This window comes from Malus domestica, chromosome 12 (assembly GCF_042453785.1).
Source record: "Malus domestica chromosome 12, GDT2T_hap1".
NCBI classification, from domain to species: domain Eukaryota; kingdom Viridiplantae; phylum Streptophyta; class Magnoliopsida; order Rosales; family Rosaceae; genus Malus; species Malus domestica.
This window is the reverse complement of record NC_091672.1, coordinates 2,437,938-2,451,550: the sequence shown is the minus strand read 5'-3', so window position 1 is coordinate 2,451,550 and position 13,613 is coordinate 2,437,938. Positions and strand designations below refer to the sequence as shown.

The 13,613-nt window shown below is 37.9% G+C and overlaps 2 protein-coding genes across 2 annotated transcripts; one reads left to right on the top strand and one right to left on the bottom strand.

The window, feature by feature from the left end:
- Window positions 1-5,482: 5,482 nt before the first annotated feature.
- LOC103449450 (uncharacterized) lies at window positions 5,483-6,618 on the bottom strand. The gene has a single exon (XM_008388769.4). It carries the CDS (start codon window positions 6,465-6,467, stop codon window positions 5,700-5,702), a length of 768 nt encoding a protein of 255 aa, XP_008386991.1. The 5' UTR covers window positions 6,468-6,618; the 3' UTR covers window positions 5,483-5,699.
- Window positions 6,619-6,698: 80 nt separating this feature from the next.
- Window positions 6,699-10,347, top strand: LOC103449451 (CAAX prenyl protease 2). The gene is made up of 8 exons (XM_008388770.4): window positions 6,699-7,049; window positions 7,323-7,382; window positions 7,567-7,779; window positions 8,003-8,114; window positions 8,625-8,696; window positions 8,887-8,949; window positions 9,147-9,224; window positions 9,935-10,347. The coding sequence occupies exons 1-8, from the start codon at window positions 6,846-6,848 to the stop codon at window positions 10,066-10,068; spliced, it is 936 nt and encodes a 311-aa protein (XP_008386992.3). The 5' UTR covers window positions 6,699-6,845; the 3' UTR covers window positions 10,069-10,347.
- Window positions 10,348-13,613: the final 3,266 nt, after the last annotated feature.

The window sequence follows — 13,613 nt, the reverse complement described above, 5'->3', positions numbered from 1 at the left end:
TGGCCAAGCTGGTTCCTCTCTCCACTCCCCATTCGCCCTCTCCTTCTTCTTCTCCGATTGGGCAGCCTTGCCCAATCCTGTTTCTGCCTCTGATTCTTGATTCTTCACCAGTCACACACACACACACATAAAACCTTCTTTCTTCTCATCCCAACCATCCATTTAATTTTCATTAAATCTGGGCCGTCCATTTTTGTAAAGGAGATTCCAGATTTTACACTAATTATAATTCTTAATATGCCCAAATTTCAAATGTTAATAACTTATTCGATATAACTCCAAATCACGAACCGTCTGCGCCCACGCGTCCGTAGCGACGAATATTACGAGGATGTACCAAAAAAAATCTTAGATGGCACGACACAACGATTAATCTTGAATAACGCGCGTGCCTTAAAGGGCATTTTTGTAAAATCCTTTATTAAAACTTTAAAACTCTTAAAATCAGGGACGGGCTGTCACAAATTATTAATCACTGCTTTAAATTATTAATCATTGTGCTTTAAACTGTCTCTATATCTTAATACTTAGCTACCATTAGGATGTTTAGATAAGTAATCGGATGCAATTCGGTTAGAATACCACCGGGGGATTGAGTATTACTTCTTGTGGTTGATAGTTGTAATTTCACCTAGGGTGAATACCATGTCTTAGGGGTTGCATGGTTTTTCAAAAGGTGTCACAAAGCATAATGAGTCATACATGTTTATATTTCATCTGAATATCACAGACGGATTGCATGTTTGATATACATTCTAGTTTGAATACCACGAGTAGAATATGTATTAGGAAAACCTAACCTTCAAAGTTGCATGGGTAAGTCATAAGTAATTGGTAAATCTACATAAGATTGTTAAGGAGACGGCGGAACCCTAGTGCTCAAATTTATTTTCAAAACTATTTTCTTTTGTTTTCTTTACTTTGCCAATTTATTTAATTGTTTTTAATTAAATTCGTTTTTAATATTTTAGGTCATAAAATCAACATTTTCCAAACTTTGTTTTAAATAGTTAATTAAGAATTAGTTTAAATACAAATTATTCAGTCAATCCCTGCGGAAAACGACATTACTTGAGCTGCTATACTACGATGACCTTGTACTCTTGCAAGTATTTTTAAGTGTTTTTATCCCTACTTTTACAGGTGGTAAAAATCCCTATCAAGAAATTGGCGCCGTTACTGGGGATTGTTTCAAATAATTTTGGATAATCATATTCTTAGTTAATTATTTTTGTATATATCTTTTTATGTACTTGATTTTATTTTTATTTTTGTAGGTTGTGGTTTGTTAATTTTGAGAGCAATTCAATGATGGAGCCACCACCAGGACCACCTTTATGGGTTTCTTTCGAAAAACAAGGTTTCTATGGATTTAAACCTACAGTTTGTGTCCTTTGTTGTTCAAACACCCATGAAATTTTGCAATGCCCTGATAGGAAATATTTTCCAGACTATGTGAAGGAGCATATTAATATGAGGAACGACTCACTTTGGCGTTGGAACAACACTTTTGATTACTACGCTCCAAATTTGAAAAAAAACATCTTAGTTTTAGATGGGCAGGTACTCAACAGCCTTTTGAGCAGCCTAATGTGCCACAATGTTTAGAGGAATGCGACATAATTCGACCATCCCAATTTGTGGAGAGCAATAACATGCTGGGAGATATTGAAATTAAAGATCCACTTGTCAGTGACCCATGCCCAATGGAGGAAAGAACCCCTGATGATGCTGAAATTTCTCAAGAATTCGTTCCTACTCAAGTCCATACACCACACATACCATATCAAGATGCTGAAAAGCAATCAACTAAGCTGCAAGTGTGCTTTGAAATTGACGGATTGGATGGGAACGTTCACACCAATTCAGAATATGGGAAATCACATGGCCAGCTCTTGGACACTACACTTTTGCATATAGGGCAGGCTACTGATTTAAATGTTTTTGCTGTTGGAACAGACAACACAGCTTCACAGCCCATCAGACTTAAGGAAATTCATGAGTTTTGCAAGCAGGCTACATTCTACAATGGGAAGAAGAAAAAGGTTCATAGCAGCCTAATTCTTCGTCAAGAAATTCGGCCAATGCAGAAATTATGGGTATTAAACACAAGGTTTAAGTTAGTTTAGTGTAGACGCAAGCCCTTATGGGAAGAGCCCTATTTGATTATAAAAAGTCATTCACACAGAAGGGTGGACATCAAGGCTTCAACCATTGAATTCAAATGCATAATTGATTACCATCAAGTCACTCCGTACATACAGTTGCCCTATGATGCTACTAAAAAGTGGTTGACTCTGAAAGAACAAGTGACGTGATCGCAAATCTCATTAAAATCCGTAAATTTAATTTTTTTTTGTGATAGAAGACTAATTGGTATTTTCACCCTCTTTTAGTTGACAGAGAGGATATCATTAATTAGTAGACATTTACAAGTAAAAGTCGTAAATCTTTTCTCCTTTTTCTTCGGTTGGACTTTTGGGAGACCAGCACTCATCTCCCATAAACAAAGTGATACCTTCCTTCTAGTGGCTCAGGCCCCACATCCAAATGAGCTTCAGTTTTCCTAATCGGATTGCACATTTGTTTCATTTCCTTTTGGTGAAGCCCAAAAGCCTCCAGGAATGGCAACCCTAGAAGCTGCCCCAAGGGCACGGCCTGTGGGATCATTACAACATTGCCAGTCCGCTCCGACGACGACAGTGCCTTCGAAACCATGGGGATGGCACGGGAGATGTCAGTGACCGGCAGTAGGCAATTGGCAAGCAATGCATTTCCGGTCTCTGTGAAATAGCTCTTCCAGTAGTACTGTGTTTGAGGAATGCTGTCAACCGAATCGAGATCAATCTCGAAGAGATCGTCTTCGTCTTCCATGTCCGGTCCGGCACGTTGCGCAGAAGCGGAACCTCCAACGAGAGAAGCCATGATTGTGGGTTGTTTTAAGTTTCATAGACATGCTATATATTCTACTTATATATGTGCACATTTCAGGCGTTTGGTGGTGAGGTTGGAGTTCAGGTGGGAAGTAGAACGCGCTTCAACAAATTTACAACGACAATAAAAGAATGTGGAGGTTGGCCTTCCAAAGTCAAATCCCACCTATGCGTGTGACGCATAAGGTAAGTCCTAGAGACTATCATTATATTGTTGAATAAACGAGTCCAGACTCCTGATGTATTCAGGTGGATTCTCAAAATACTGGTACAAGATATCCATATTATAGTCCCAATTGGCAAGGAAAAAGAAAATTGTACTCACTACCAACTCAAATACAAATGATCTTCCAAATTCTAACGCACAATATGACATGTACACACACATGCGACATCATACGATACAAAACTATTCCATTTTCCACAACAAAATACCAAAGTAAAGAATCCGATTTCATCACACGCAATACGGTATATAAAGTCAACATCTTTGTAAGTGGATGAGCAGTTAATAATTTAATAAAAGAAAGATGGAAGCTAATTTGAATCTAGAAAAGCAAACAATCCAGTGTCGAAAAGGAACCGTTGATTCAATATCTACCAAAACCACCAAAGTTTGAGCAATAGTCCTAACTACCTCAATTGAACACAAGATATTGCACACTAAGGACCAATGTTTTAAAAGACGCCCCTCTACCTCAACTAAACACAAGATATTGCACACTTAGGGCCTCAACTAAACATAAGATATTGCACACTTAGGACCAATGTTTTAAAAGACGCTCCTCTACCTCAACTAAACACAAGATCTTGCACACTTAGGACCAATGTTTTAAAAGATGCGCCCCGAGGCGAGTCTAGATGGCTTTGAAGGTGGGGCAGGAGTGATAACACCTCTGCCCAGTGGAAGTGGGCGAAAACTCGCCGAGGCGTGGCCTAGGCGGATGAGGCACGCCAAAAGGCGGTTGGCGGGTGTTCCCAGATCCATCCGCGACCCAAATCGAAGTCAAATGCTCTGCTTTAAGGCTCTACCATCTGGGTTTAGGGTTGCAAGGTGTGCAGCGTCTTCACAAGGAAGACGACAGCGAAGAAGAAGAGGGATTTTTTTTTAAAGACTTGTTTCAAAACGACATCGTTTCGGCCAAATCTTTATTTCTTTTTTTAAATGAGTTGGCCCAAAACGACATCGTTTTGTCAAGTCTATTTTTATTTTATTTTTAAAACCCCAAGAGTCCCATGTTTCCTCTATTTTTCTCACTTGTTTCCTCTGTTTTTCTTAGCAGTCCTTTATTAATTAAGGTCCCGTAAGGCTTTGCCTCATGCCTCACGCCTAGGCCGGGCTATCCATCGGACGCCTCACCCACTCCTCATGCTTTTAATACATTGCTTAGGACACACTACTTTTAAACCTTTAAGCTAGTTAACAACCAAAAGCAATAGCTCTCCGGAGTCTTAACAATGCGACAAAACCAATCTACGGAGTTTGGATACCAATCACCTAATAAGTGTCATAACGTCTATTGCTATCTAGCTCTAAGGGCTCGTTTAGCGCGTTATCCATTCCAATCCAGTCAAATCCTAGACACCAAACGAGGCCTGAACATTGAGCATATAAACCAGAGCCACATTTTCCATCTTTAAGGATAAATTCATCACGTTCATCCTTTAAGCTAAAATTGTAGAAGCGATGCAAATACCATAAGCAGATCCCCCTATTTCCTTCTACACAGAAGAACAGTATGTTCACTATTTTCAGTAATTTTTCTCCTCCCATCTTGCAAATTCAATGAAAGTTTCAAATTTCTTAGTTTCAGCTATAAGGTGTCTCTTCACCTACCGCACATTCCGATAAATCTATAGCGACTACAAGACATTTTAAACAGATAAAACTACGTCAAAGTTTCCAAAAACCTAACCAAAAAGAAATGCAAGAAACTAATGATCCTTCATTTTATGACTCGGTCACAGCCCCTAGCCAAAATCTACAGATTTACAGTAATTAATGGGAAGACCCACTACAACTTCCTATTTCGCAAAGTTTAAGATCATCATATAGATGAATTACCCAATCCTATGGACTACAGCTTTGTTAGCCTAAATCAGCAAAACTAAAATCATTTGAAGCTTTCACTTTTGCACCTAACCAGTTAAAATGAGCCCTAGATGACTATTTCCAAACACCAAGAACACGGTGCCTTCTTTTACCATTTGATGCAGGTGGCCTTGTGTGTCCAGTCTGCGCATAGCCAACCATCACAGTGTGAACTTGACTATCGTCTCAATCTCATGCTTCATAGTGAACCCCAGATACAAACCTTTTAAGTCCCTATTTTGTTTCAACATTTAGTCAAGCACATCTTATGCTACAAAGTGGCTTGATGACAGAGCAACCGATATATCTTAGCTTATCTACGCAGGGAGTACATGAGCAGAATGAATCACTTAATTCATGAACTTATAGGAGAATAAAATCAAAACAACAACAGCAACAATGCAATGTAATTGAGACGATACATGACGAAAAATCCATTTCTAACAAGTAACACTCATGAGGTAAAACATTTTTCCATGTATTCCTGACCGAAAATGATAAATTCATTTCGTCGTGATATCTCCATTTTCTACATATCCCAACATACATTCATGATATTTCCAATTCACAACACCACACTCACCTAATCACAGCTAAAGAGATGTTTTAACCCATTCACTATTAGCCAACCAACAAAAATTTGCAATGCCCAAATTGTTTGACACCAATTTCCACTAAAATATCACAAGAAGCGAAAACAGAGTGTAAATCAAGAAACAAGCATACGCTATTAAGCCGCGATGCTCATCGCCTCCGTCAGCAAGCGCAACCATGAGCCCTGTGCAAACCCTAGTAGCCCACAATACGAAGACGGCAGCCACGGCGATCCTGAAGGTGCCGCCTTGGGGGACGAAGAGCGAGGCAGCCGATAAGATCACCACGGGCAGCATACAATACCCCACCACGGACGTACATCTGTGCAGGTCGAGATTGCCGTTACGCCCGGCGAGCATGTTGAAGACGATGTAGAGGAAGATTGATGAAACGACGATCCACCCGAGTATGACACCGAACTGAATTTTTCCGGCGAGGAGTTGGAAGAGGCAGAGTGACATGTAGAGGAGGATAGGCCCGGAGAGGTCCGAGTCCTTGTGGACCGCCGGGTTGGACCGGAACGGGTTGAGGATGGACTTGGTTTTTCTCCAGATTTGGTCAGGGTGGATACCAAGCTCGTCAAGGAGGGGCTCCTCGTCCTCGAAAGAGGCGGAGCCGCCGGGGACGGAGGAGGATCCGATCGGGCCTCCGAAGAGGGAGGAGGACGACGACGAGGCGGCGGCGGAACCGATGTCGAAGGACATGAAAGGGATGGAGGAGGTTGAGGTGCGCGGGGGCTGAAACGGCGCCGTTGCGACGCGTCGTTGCTGGATGTTGTTGGCTGCGACGGCGCTAGGGTTGCCGCCAGAGGGGAATACCACAGGGGGGACGGCGAAATCCTTGGTCATTGTCCGATCGGGAGAGCTCGGGTGGCGGATTTGGGGAATTCGGGGGCGAGATCGATTAGGGTTTGCGGAAATTGGGGGATCGAGAGAGGGAGAGGAAGAGGAAGGAGGGTGTGTGGGAGTATTCCAGCGACGTGGGGAGATTAGTTAAACACAGAAAGCGGTTGTATTTTGGAGGGGAAGTAAGGGCTTTTCCGTCTTTTCAAGTTGAGCCGATGAGCTTTGCCGTCCGGTATTGGCTAGGTGACGTTCTTATGATGGTTAAATTACAGTTTTGCCCCTCTGTTATCCAAGTCAACATAAAAACCCAGAAAAAACCATCGAAATTCAATACCAACGACCGCTACAGTGAGCCGGTAATCTCCGTCTCTCAACTGAAAAATGGACGACGGCGGCGTTTCGAAAGCAGTGGCAGTGGTGGCCTGCGCTGCCATGGCGCTGTTCTACGTAGCCATTCTCTACGCCCCGACTCTGATCCTCCGTCTCCCTCCTCCTCCTTCCTTCAAGAACTTCATGATCCGACGGTTCTTATGCGCCGCCATTTCATCCGTCGTCTCCGTCGTCGTCTCCTCCCTCCTACTCCCTGTAAGTCCTCTTTAACTTCCCAGTTTCGATTGACCCAGTACAGATCTTCAGCTTCTTTGATTATCGCTTTGAACAATGTCAGCTCTGTAACTAAGCAGAAAATTTAGCATATTAGGAAATTTGACTGTTTTAGTATGATATGAAGTAGATGAAATTACTGTTCAAGGAAGAAAATAGATTAAATTGCTGTTACTGGGTAATGCTTAAATGTTGAACAATTGAAATTTTGTTATTTTTTTATCTCCCTTTGTTAACATTGTTGAATAATGCCAGATGAAAAGCAGGGACGTATCATCTCTGTTAAGTGTATACGGAATCCGAACGGACCATATTGTGAGTATATTATGCTAAGATACAATCTTGATATTGTTGGGTTCCTTTTTTGTTTTTGGTAAATCCCTCCTAGTGATTACCTAAAAGAAGCAGCCGTTTTTCGCTATGTATCGTGTGTAGATTGGAAAACGGTGAATGCTTGCTAAAATTGGCATGCTGAATCGCGATTTTATGTGTGAAACAGTGGCAAGCCATGGTCTTTCCTCTGTCTTTGACTGCTCTCATGTATGCTGGATCCTTGGTCCTTAAGGTGCTAATGCTAGTGAATTCATTGAGGGAAGATATGAATTATGGTGGAGGCTTTTCGTTCGAATATATCAAAAATGTCTCACAAGAGGCTGTTGCCTGCACGCGCTCAATGGCTTCCAATGTCTTGGTTTGGCGTAATTATATTGTGGTAAGTTTCCTTGTAATTTTGGTGCTGAATTAAATTATTCTTTTTTTATGTAAACCCTATAATGAATATATTTCACGTTAACTTTTCCTGGTTCGCAATTGGAATCTTCGCGTGATGAAGATATAGATTGAGTGTCCTACTTTTATCAATATGTATCTTTGGCTTCAGTTGGTTTAAATAGTATTTTTTGTTGCGTCAATTCATTGGCAGTATTTTTCAACAGGCTCCTATTACCGAAGAGTTGGTGTTTAGAGCATGTATGATCCCATTACTTCTCTGCGGAGGATTCCAAAAATCCACAGTCATCTTACTCTGCCCCATTTTCTTTAGTTTGGGTAAGTTAAGCAAATGTCATATTAGATGTCTGTCATGACCATTAATCTGGTTATTTACTAAGAACCTGGTGATTGTGTATTAATAGTTGATGGCCTTGCTGACTGGCAACTTCTACATTTGCAATGCTGTTAAATAGCAAAGTGTCGTGCTCACTGTTTGTGTCTGTGGTTACTGGTAATTCATGCTTGTGTATATGTTAAAATATGATTTAACCATATCTTATATATTCTCCGTTTTCAATCCCAGAAACCCTTGATGATTGACCCTCAACGTAAAACTACAAAATTTTGTCTTCTGGTTACTTTTACTCTCAGAAATTCCAAATTTGTTAGTGCAGCAAAATCCCTTCGATATATTCTTTTGTGTGGCCAATATTTTTTTTGCCTGCTCTACATAAGTACTCGCTATGACATTTCATTTGAAAATAGTATAGTTTTCTTTTGTAGGTCACATTTGTTGACTGAACTGGGAGAAAATTTAATCTTATTGTGCAAGGTTAATTTTTGCAGCACATTTAAATCATCTAATGGAGGTCTTCAGCAGGCAAAACTATAACTTGATGAAAGCCTTCATGGTTATAGGTATGCTCAACTTTTCTCTCCTTGCATGGGGAGGACAGAGAGATTCAACCTAGAGAATCAGTAGCGCTAGGCTGTTGCATCATGGAATCCCTCCCCCTTTTCTTTAGGACACTCAATCTGCGGTATTTTTATCTGTAAAAATGTACAATTGTCAACATGATAATCAATTAATTGAATGTGCGTTTGACAGGTCTCCAGCTTGGCTATACCGTCGTCTTTGGCTCATATGCATCTTTTCTCTTCATTCAAACTGGTAGGTGATAGTTAACACCTTTCTGTATAATTGTTATTGTGTCTCTTGTCCTTCACAGTAGGCTTTTGTGTTACATTGATTATAATATAGTACTTAATGAGGTATGCAGTGTGCATATGGGGAGCTTTTTCATTTCCTTTTCTTTCCATGAGATACTTTTGTATGTTGTTGATACGAGTCATATTTATTCGATGCAGGACATTTTCTTGCTCCTTTAGTTGCTCACGCATTCTGCAACTTTATGGGATTGCCTATGCTAGTTTCACGAGGGAAAGGTATGAGAGTTCGGTTTCCTAGCAACCAAATGAGTACCTATTTACCAAAAAAGATAAAAACTACATACCTGAGAAATAATAGAATGTAGTTTTAGAAAGTAACCTGCTTGCGATTTATCAATATCATAGATGTTGATCATACTTCAGAAACTTCTGCAATGTGTTATTAGCAATTCTAAAACCATTCTATATGTACTATTGTTTTTCTTCGTTTTACCATCATGAAATTATCTCATGAAACTTGGGTATCTGCACTGCACGTAAAGAATGAAGAGCGAATTTTCCATTGTTTAATCTTTTACTTAGCTGCACGAAAATCATGTGTGTAAAAGGAGATGGGGAAGACACCCAAGCGATTGTAAAGAACAAGAATAAAATGAGCCATTCAGATGAAAAGAAGAAATAGGAAAGTTGCAACTATATTTTGGGGCATGGAGTCCTGATCACTGTAGAACGTCTTTCAGTTTTACTTCACCTAGTAGCAAACTTAGTTACATTCAGATGAAAAGAAGAAATAGGAAAGTAGCAAACTTAAGCCAAATATTCTTCTTGTGAATAACCAGAACGTCTTTCAGTACGAAGTGAAAATGTATCACTTAAAAGACCTCCAAAATTCTAATGCTGTGTTGTCTCCTTCCGGCGGTGTGTTTTTTACTTTGTTGTGTTAGTTACATTCCTGGATCTCATCTTTATACTCGTTATTTTCCCAGGGTTAATAGCCATGGCGTCTGTAGCTGGAATTGTGGGTTTCCTGTGCTTACTTTTTCCAATGACGCACCCAGATTTGTATAATGATAGGACAGATAATTGCAGATGTTGGCAAGGATATTGTTCTGGAAACTAAGCCTCTCAAATCTTCGGAAGAAATAGGTTTGTTCAATTCTAACTCCTTTTCTAGCATTATTTGGCGTCACATTACATTGCTTCTTCAGCTAAAAGGAAATATAGAAAACAGCAGAGGATTTTTAGTTTTCTATTTGTATATTCTTCCTCCTTTATTATTCTGCTGAGTTCTTGAACACAAATGTTGTGAATTACATTGAAATTGTACTCCCTTTTTTCGCTTACTCTCGAACAAAATTATGTACTTTTTAATGTACTACAAAGAGGAATTTGAAGCTTATTGTGAGTTGTGCTAACCCCAGTCGCTTTTGGGCGCTTGATTCTATCAGTCATCGGTGAGAGTGGGACCCACAGTTGGGTCCTATAAACATCAACGGCTGTGATAGGTTTATCCGTCCACTACTGATGTTAGCATATTCTATGCTGAATATTGTCCTTTGATTAGATCTGAAGTATGGGTGGTTTGGGAGTGAGGTGCTTAAAAAAAAAAAGCATCCATGAAAAAAAGCTGTGAGGGTTTTAGGTGTTTGGTAAACTAAAAAAAATAGGCTTATTTTGGAAGCTGCTGTGAGAATAAGCTGAAATCAAAGGAAAAAGCTGAAGCTGCTATTTGCAGCTTTGGAAAACTGGCTTTTTTTCAAAGCACACGGAACTGCAGTACTCCTTTAATGAAAAGACCCACTATCAGACTGCTTTTTTTTTCAAAAGAACTTTTACAAAAAAGTTTACTAAATACTTTACTGCTTTATTTTACAGCTGCTTATTCTCACAGCAGTTTTTTTTCAAAGCACAGCAATACCAAACCAGCCCGTGGTCTCTTGAGAATAACTTGGTCCGCCGAAATTGGTTCGTCTAAATGCAGGCCCGCAATCTTATCCACAGTCCAAGATGAATTTATGAAGAAAAAAAAATCCTAAACATCTACCAAAACCGAAAGCCCCTTAATGAGAAAACTACGGCCCAACAAATAAAAGGTCTCCCTTGTCTAGTGTACTAAACCTTCTTTTACACTGAATGAACAAAATAAAGTTGGAATTTATACGAAGTCAGAATTAATATATGGGACACTTTGGATGCAGTTCTTAGCTATCAATATTCTTTGATTGAAACCTTATTAGTTTTTAGTTTTTGATTGATGTCCCTAACACTAATGTAATTATATAAGTTACTATATTTTTTTAAATTAAAAATTAAAAATTGAAATTTGTAATTGTTTATATTAATGAGATTTTAAATAAAATCCATAATTTATGGGATTAAAAATAATAAAATATAAATTATACTCTCTATTGTATTGTGTGTGTGTGTGTGTGTGTACACATATATGTATGGGTACATTAACCAAAATTAACAAAAAAAGTTATTGTACCAAAACATGGATACATTCTCAAATCAACGAAAAAGAATGTACCCATATAAGTTTAAACATGGATTAAAAAATTTGAATGGATTTTATATTAAAAAATGGTACATTTTACATATAACAAATTGATATATTTGAGAATGGGTACATTTAAGATTAAAAAAATTGAAAAATTATATGAATGGGTACATTTAAGATTAAAAAATTAAGAATCTTTTTATATATATAAAAAAAAAAACTAGGAGGTACAAACTTAATTTAATTTAATTTTTTATTATTTTGGAAATGTTTGAATTGAAAATTAATTAGAAGTTTAATAGGGGTGTGAGTATTAAACCCTAAATTAATTACTATTTTTATATTAAAAATTTATATAATAAACATGTAAATTCATTATCACATTAATGCTAGGGACTTGAATCAAAATTTGAGAACTAATAAGGTCTTAGTCAATGAACAGTAAGAACTAGGGACCGGATACTAATTTTTCCTTAATAAATTGACAAGCACAAATTCTTTTGTTTGGACTCATAAGCATAGAAAGAGTTTTTGTGTGCAAACCAAAAAATAAAAAAAACTTGAAATTTAGAACCCTCCAATTCTCAAATTAAAATGTTCCATGTCAATAAGTGTTAATTACTAACTTCTATGAGTGAGAGTTCAATTATAAAATATACAAAAAAAAAAAAAAACTCAACTATGAGTGGCCGCCAACACCACCACACACCATCATCATTACCATCACGGTTGTTGCCACCACCACATGGCGTTGTGGCCCCTATTTCTGGCACTGCTACCACCCATTGTCATCACCATTGCTGCCACCACCCCCGCCACAAACCCCCCCCCCCCAAACCACCGTTGTCACCACCACTACTAGCACATTCATAACTACTATCTTTCATTTATATATTAAGGACTCTCTATATACATTAAATTTCGTATTCAAATTGCATTGTTCTTTTAGGTTAACCAAATAAGAAAATTAACAAATTCTAAAAAATAAAATTTTGTTGTTTTAACCAAATAAGAAAATTCACAAATTCTAAAAAATAAAATTATGTCATTTTGGAATTCCTTAACAATTTTAAATTTCCTCATCCAAACACAATGTTAGAGCATTTCATAATTATATTGTTAATTTTCCTAAATTCACAAATTCTAAAAAAATAAAATTTTGTCATTTTGGAATTCCTTAACAATCTTAAATTTCCTCATCCAAACACAATGTTAGAGCATTTCATAATTATATTGTTAATTTTCCTAAACCTCATTCGAGTCTCTCTTCTTAGTTGATATTAGATTAATTAGAATATTGTTGTAATACAAACATTTGTAATTCCCATACAGACATGAGCATAGTCCCATTAATTAGAAATTGTGCTCATACATTGATTGTATAGAAAAAGTTCAAACCCCCTCCATACATTTTAGATTTGCCTAAAGTACCTTGGGAAAATAACTCTCATCCCTGCCTTACACACCAATCGTGTCTATCTTACACATCACATGACAAGTTTTGCAATCAAATTTGTGAATTCTCTTAATAAAGATATAAATTCTCACATCCAGTTCCATGCACTAGTTGTCTTTGCCTGACACAGCAAGTAAACATGTATGGCGAATGCGTGAGGCATACAAAATGGGTATATGAAATCGGTGTAACCAAGTTTTCTCCCTACCGAGCTAAGAAGTACGGCATGGCACTGATTGTTGATCAAGGAATGTTCAATTAACAATGTTGAAACAAATCAATCTGTTAAGTACTTTAGGTGTCTAATCGTTTGGGCCACATAAACCCCCTCCAACACTTTAAACGTCTAGATACTGTTATGATGACTAGAATCTTAAGGATACTACTCTGCAAATGAGGGTCAATGCTGATGCAAAGAAAATAATAGCTAGACAAAATATGGCATCATAGCAAAGAGAAAACCCATACAAATGTTAGGGTTTATTCAAATGCCCTATAAGGCTATATCCCTATTTTTACTTCAATTTTCCATATTTAATGGATTTAGGTTTGGGTTTTATCCATATAGAAGGACCGTTTCTTGGTAGAAAAACATTTTTATATCATGTATGTAACTGTGACGGTATTTTAAATTAATAATGTATTGTTATGTGAAAAAGTTCATGATTTTGAGGTTGTTTAAAAGTGATTAAAATAACCAAAAATGTTT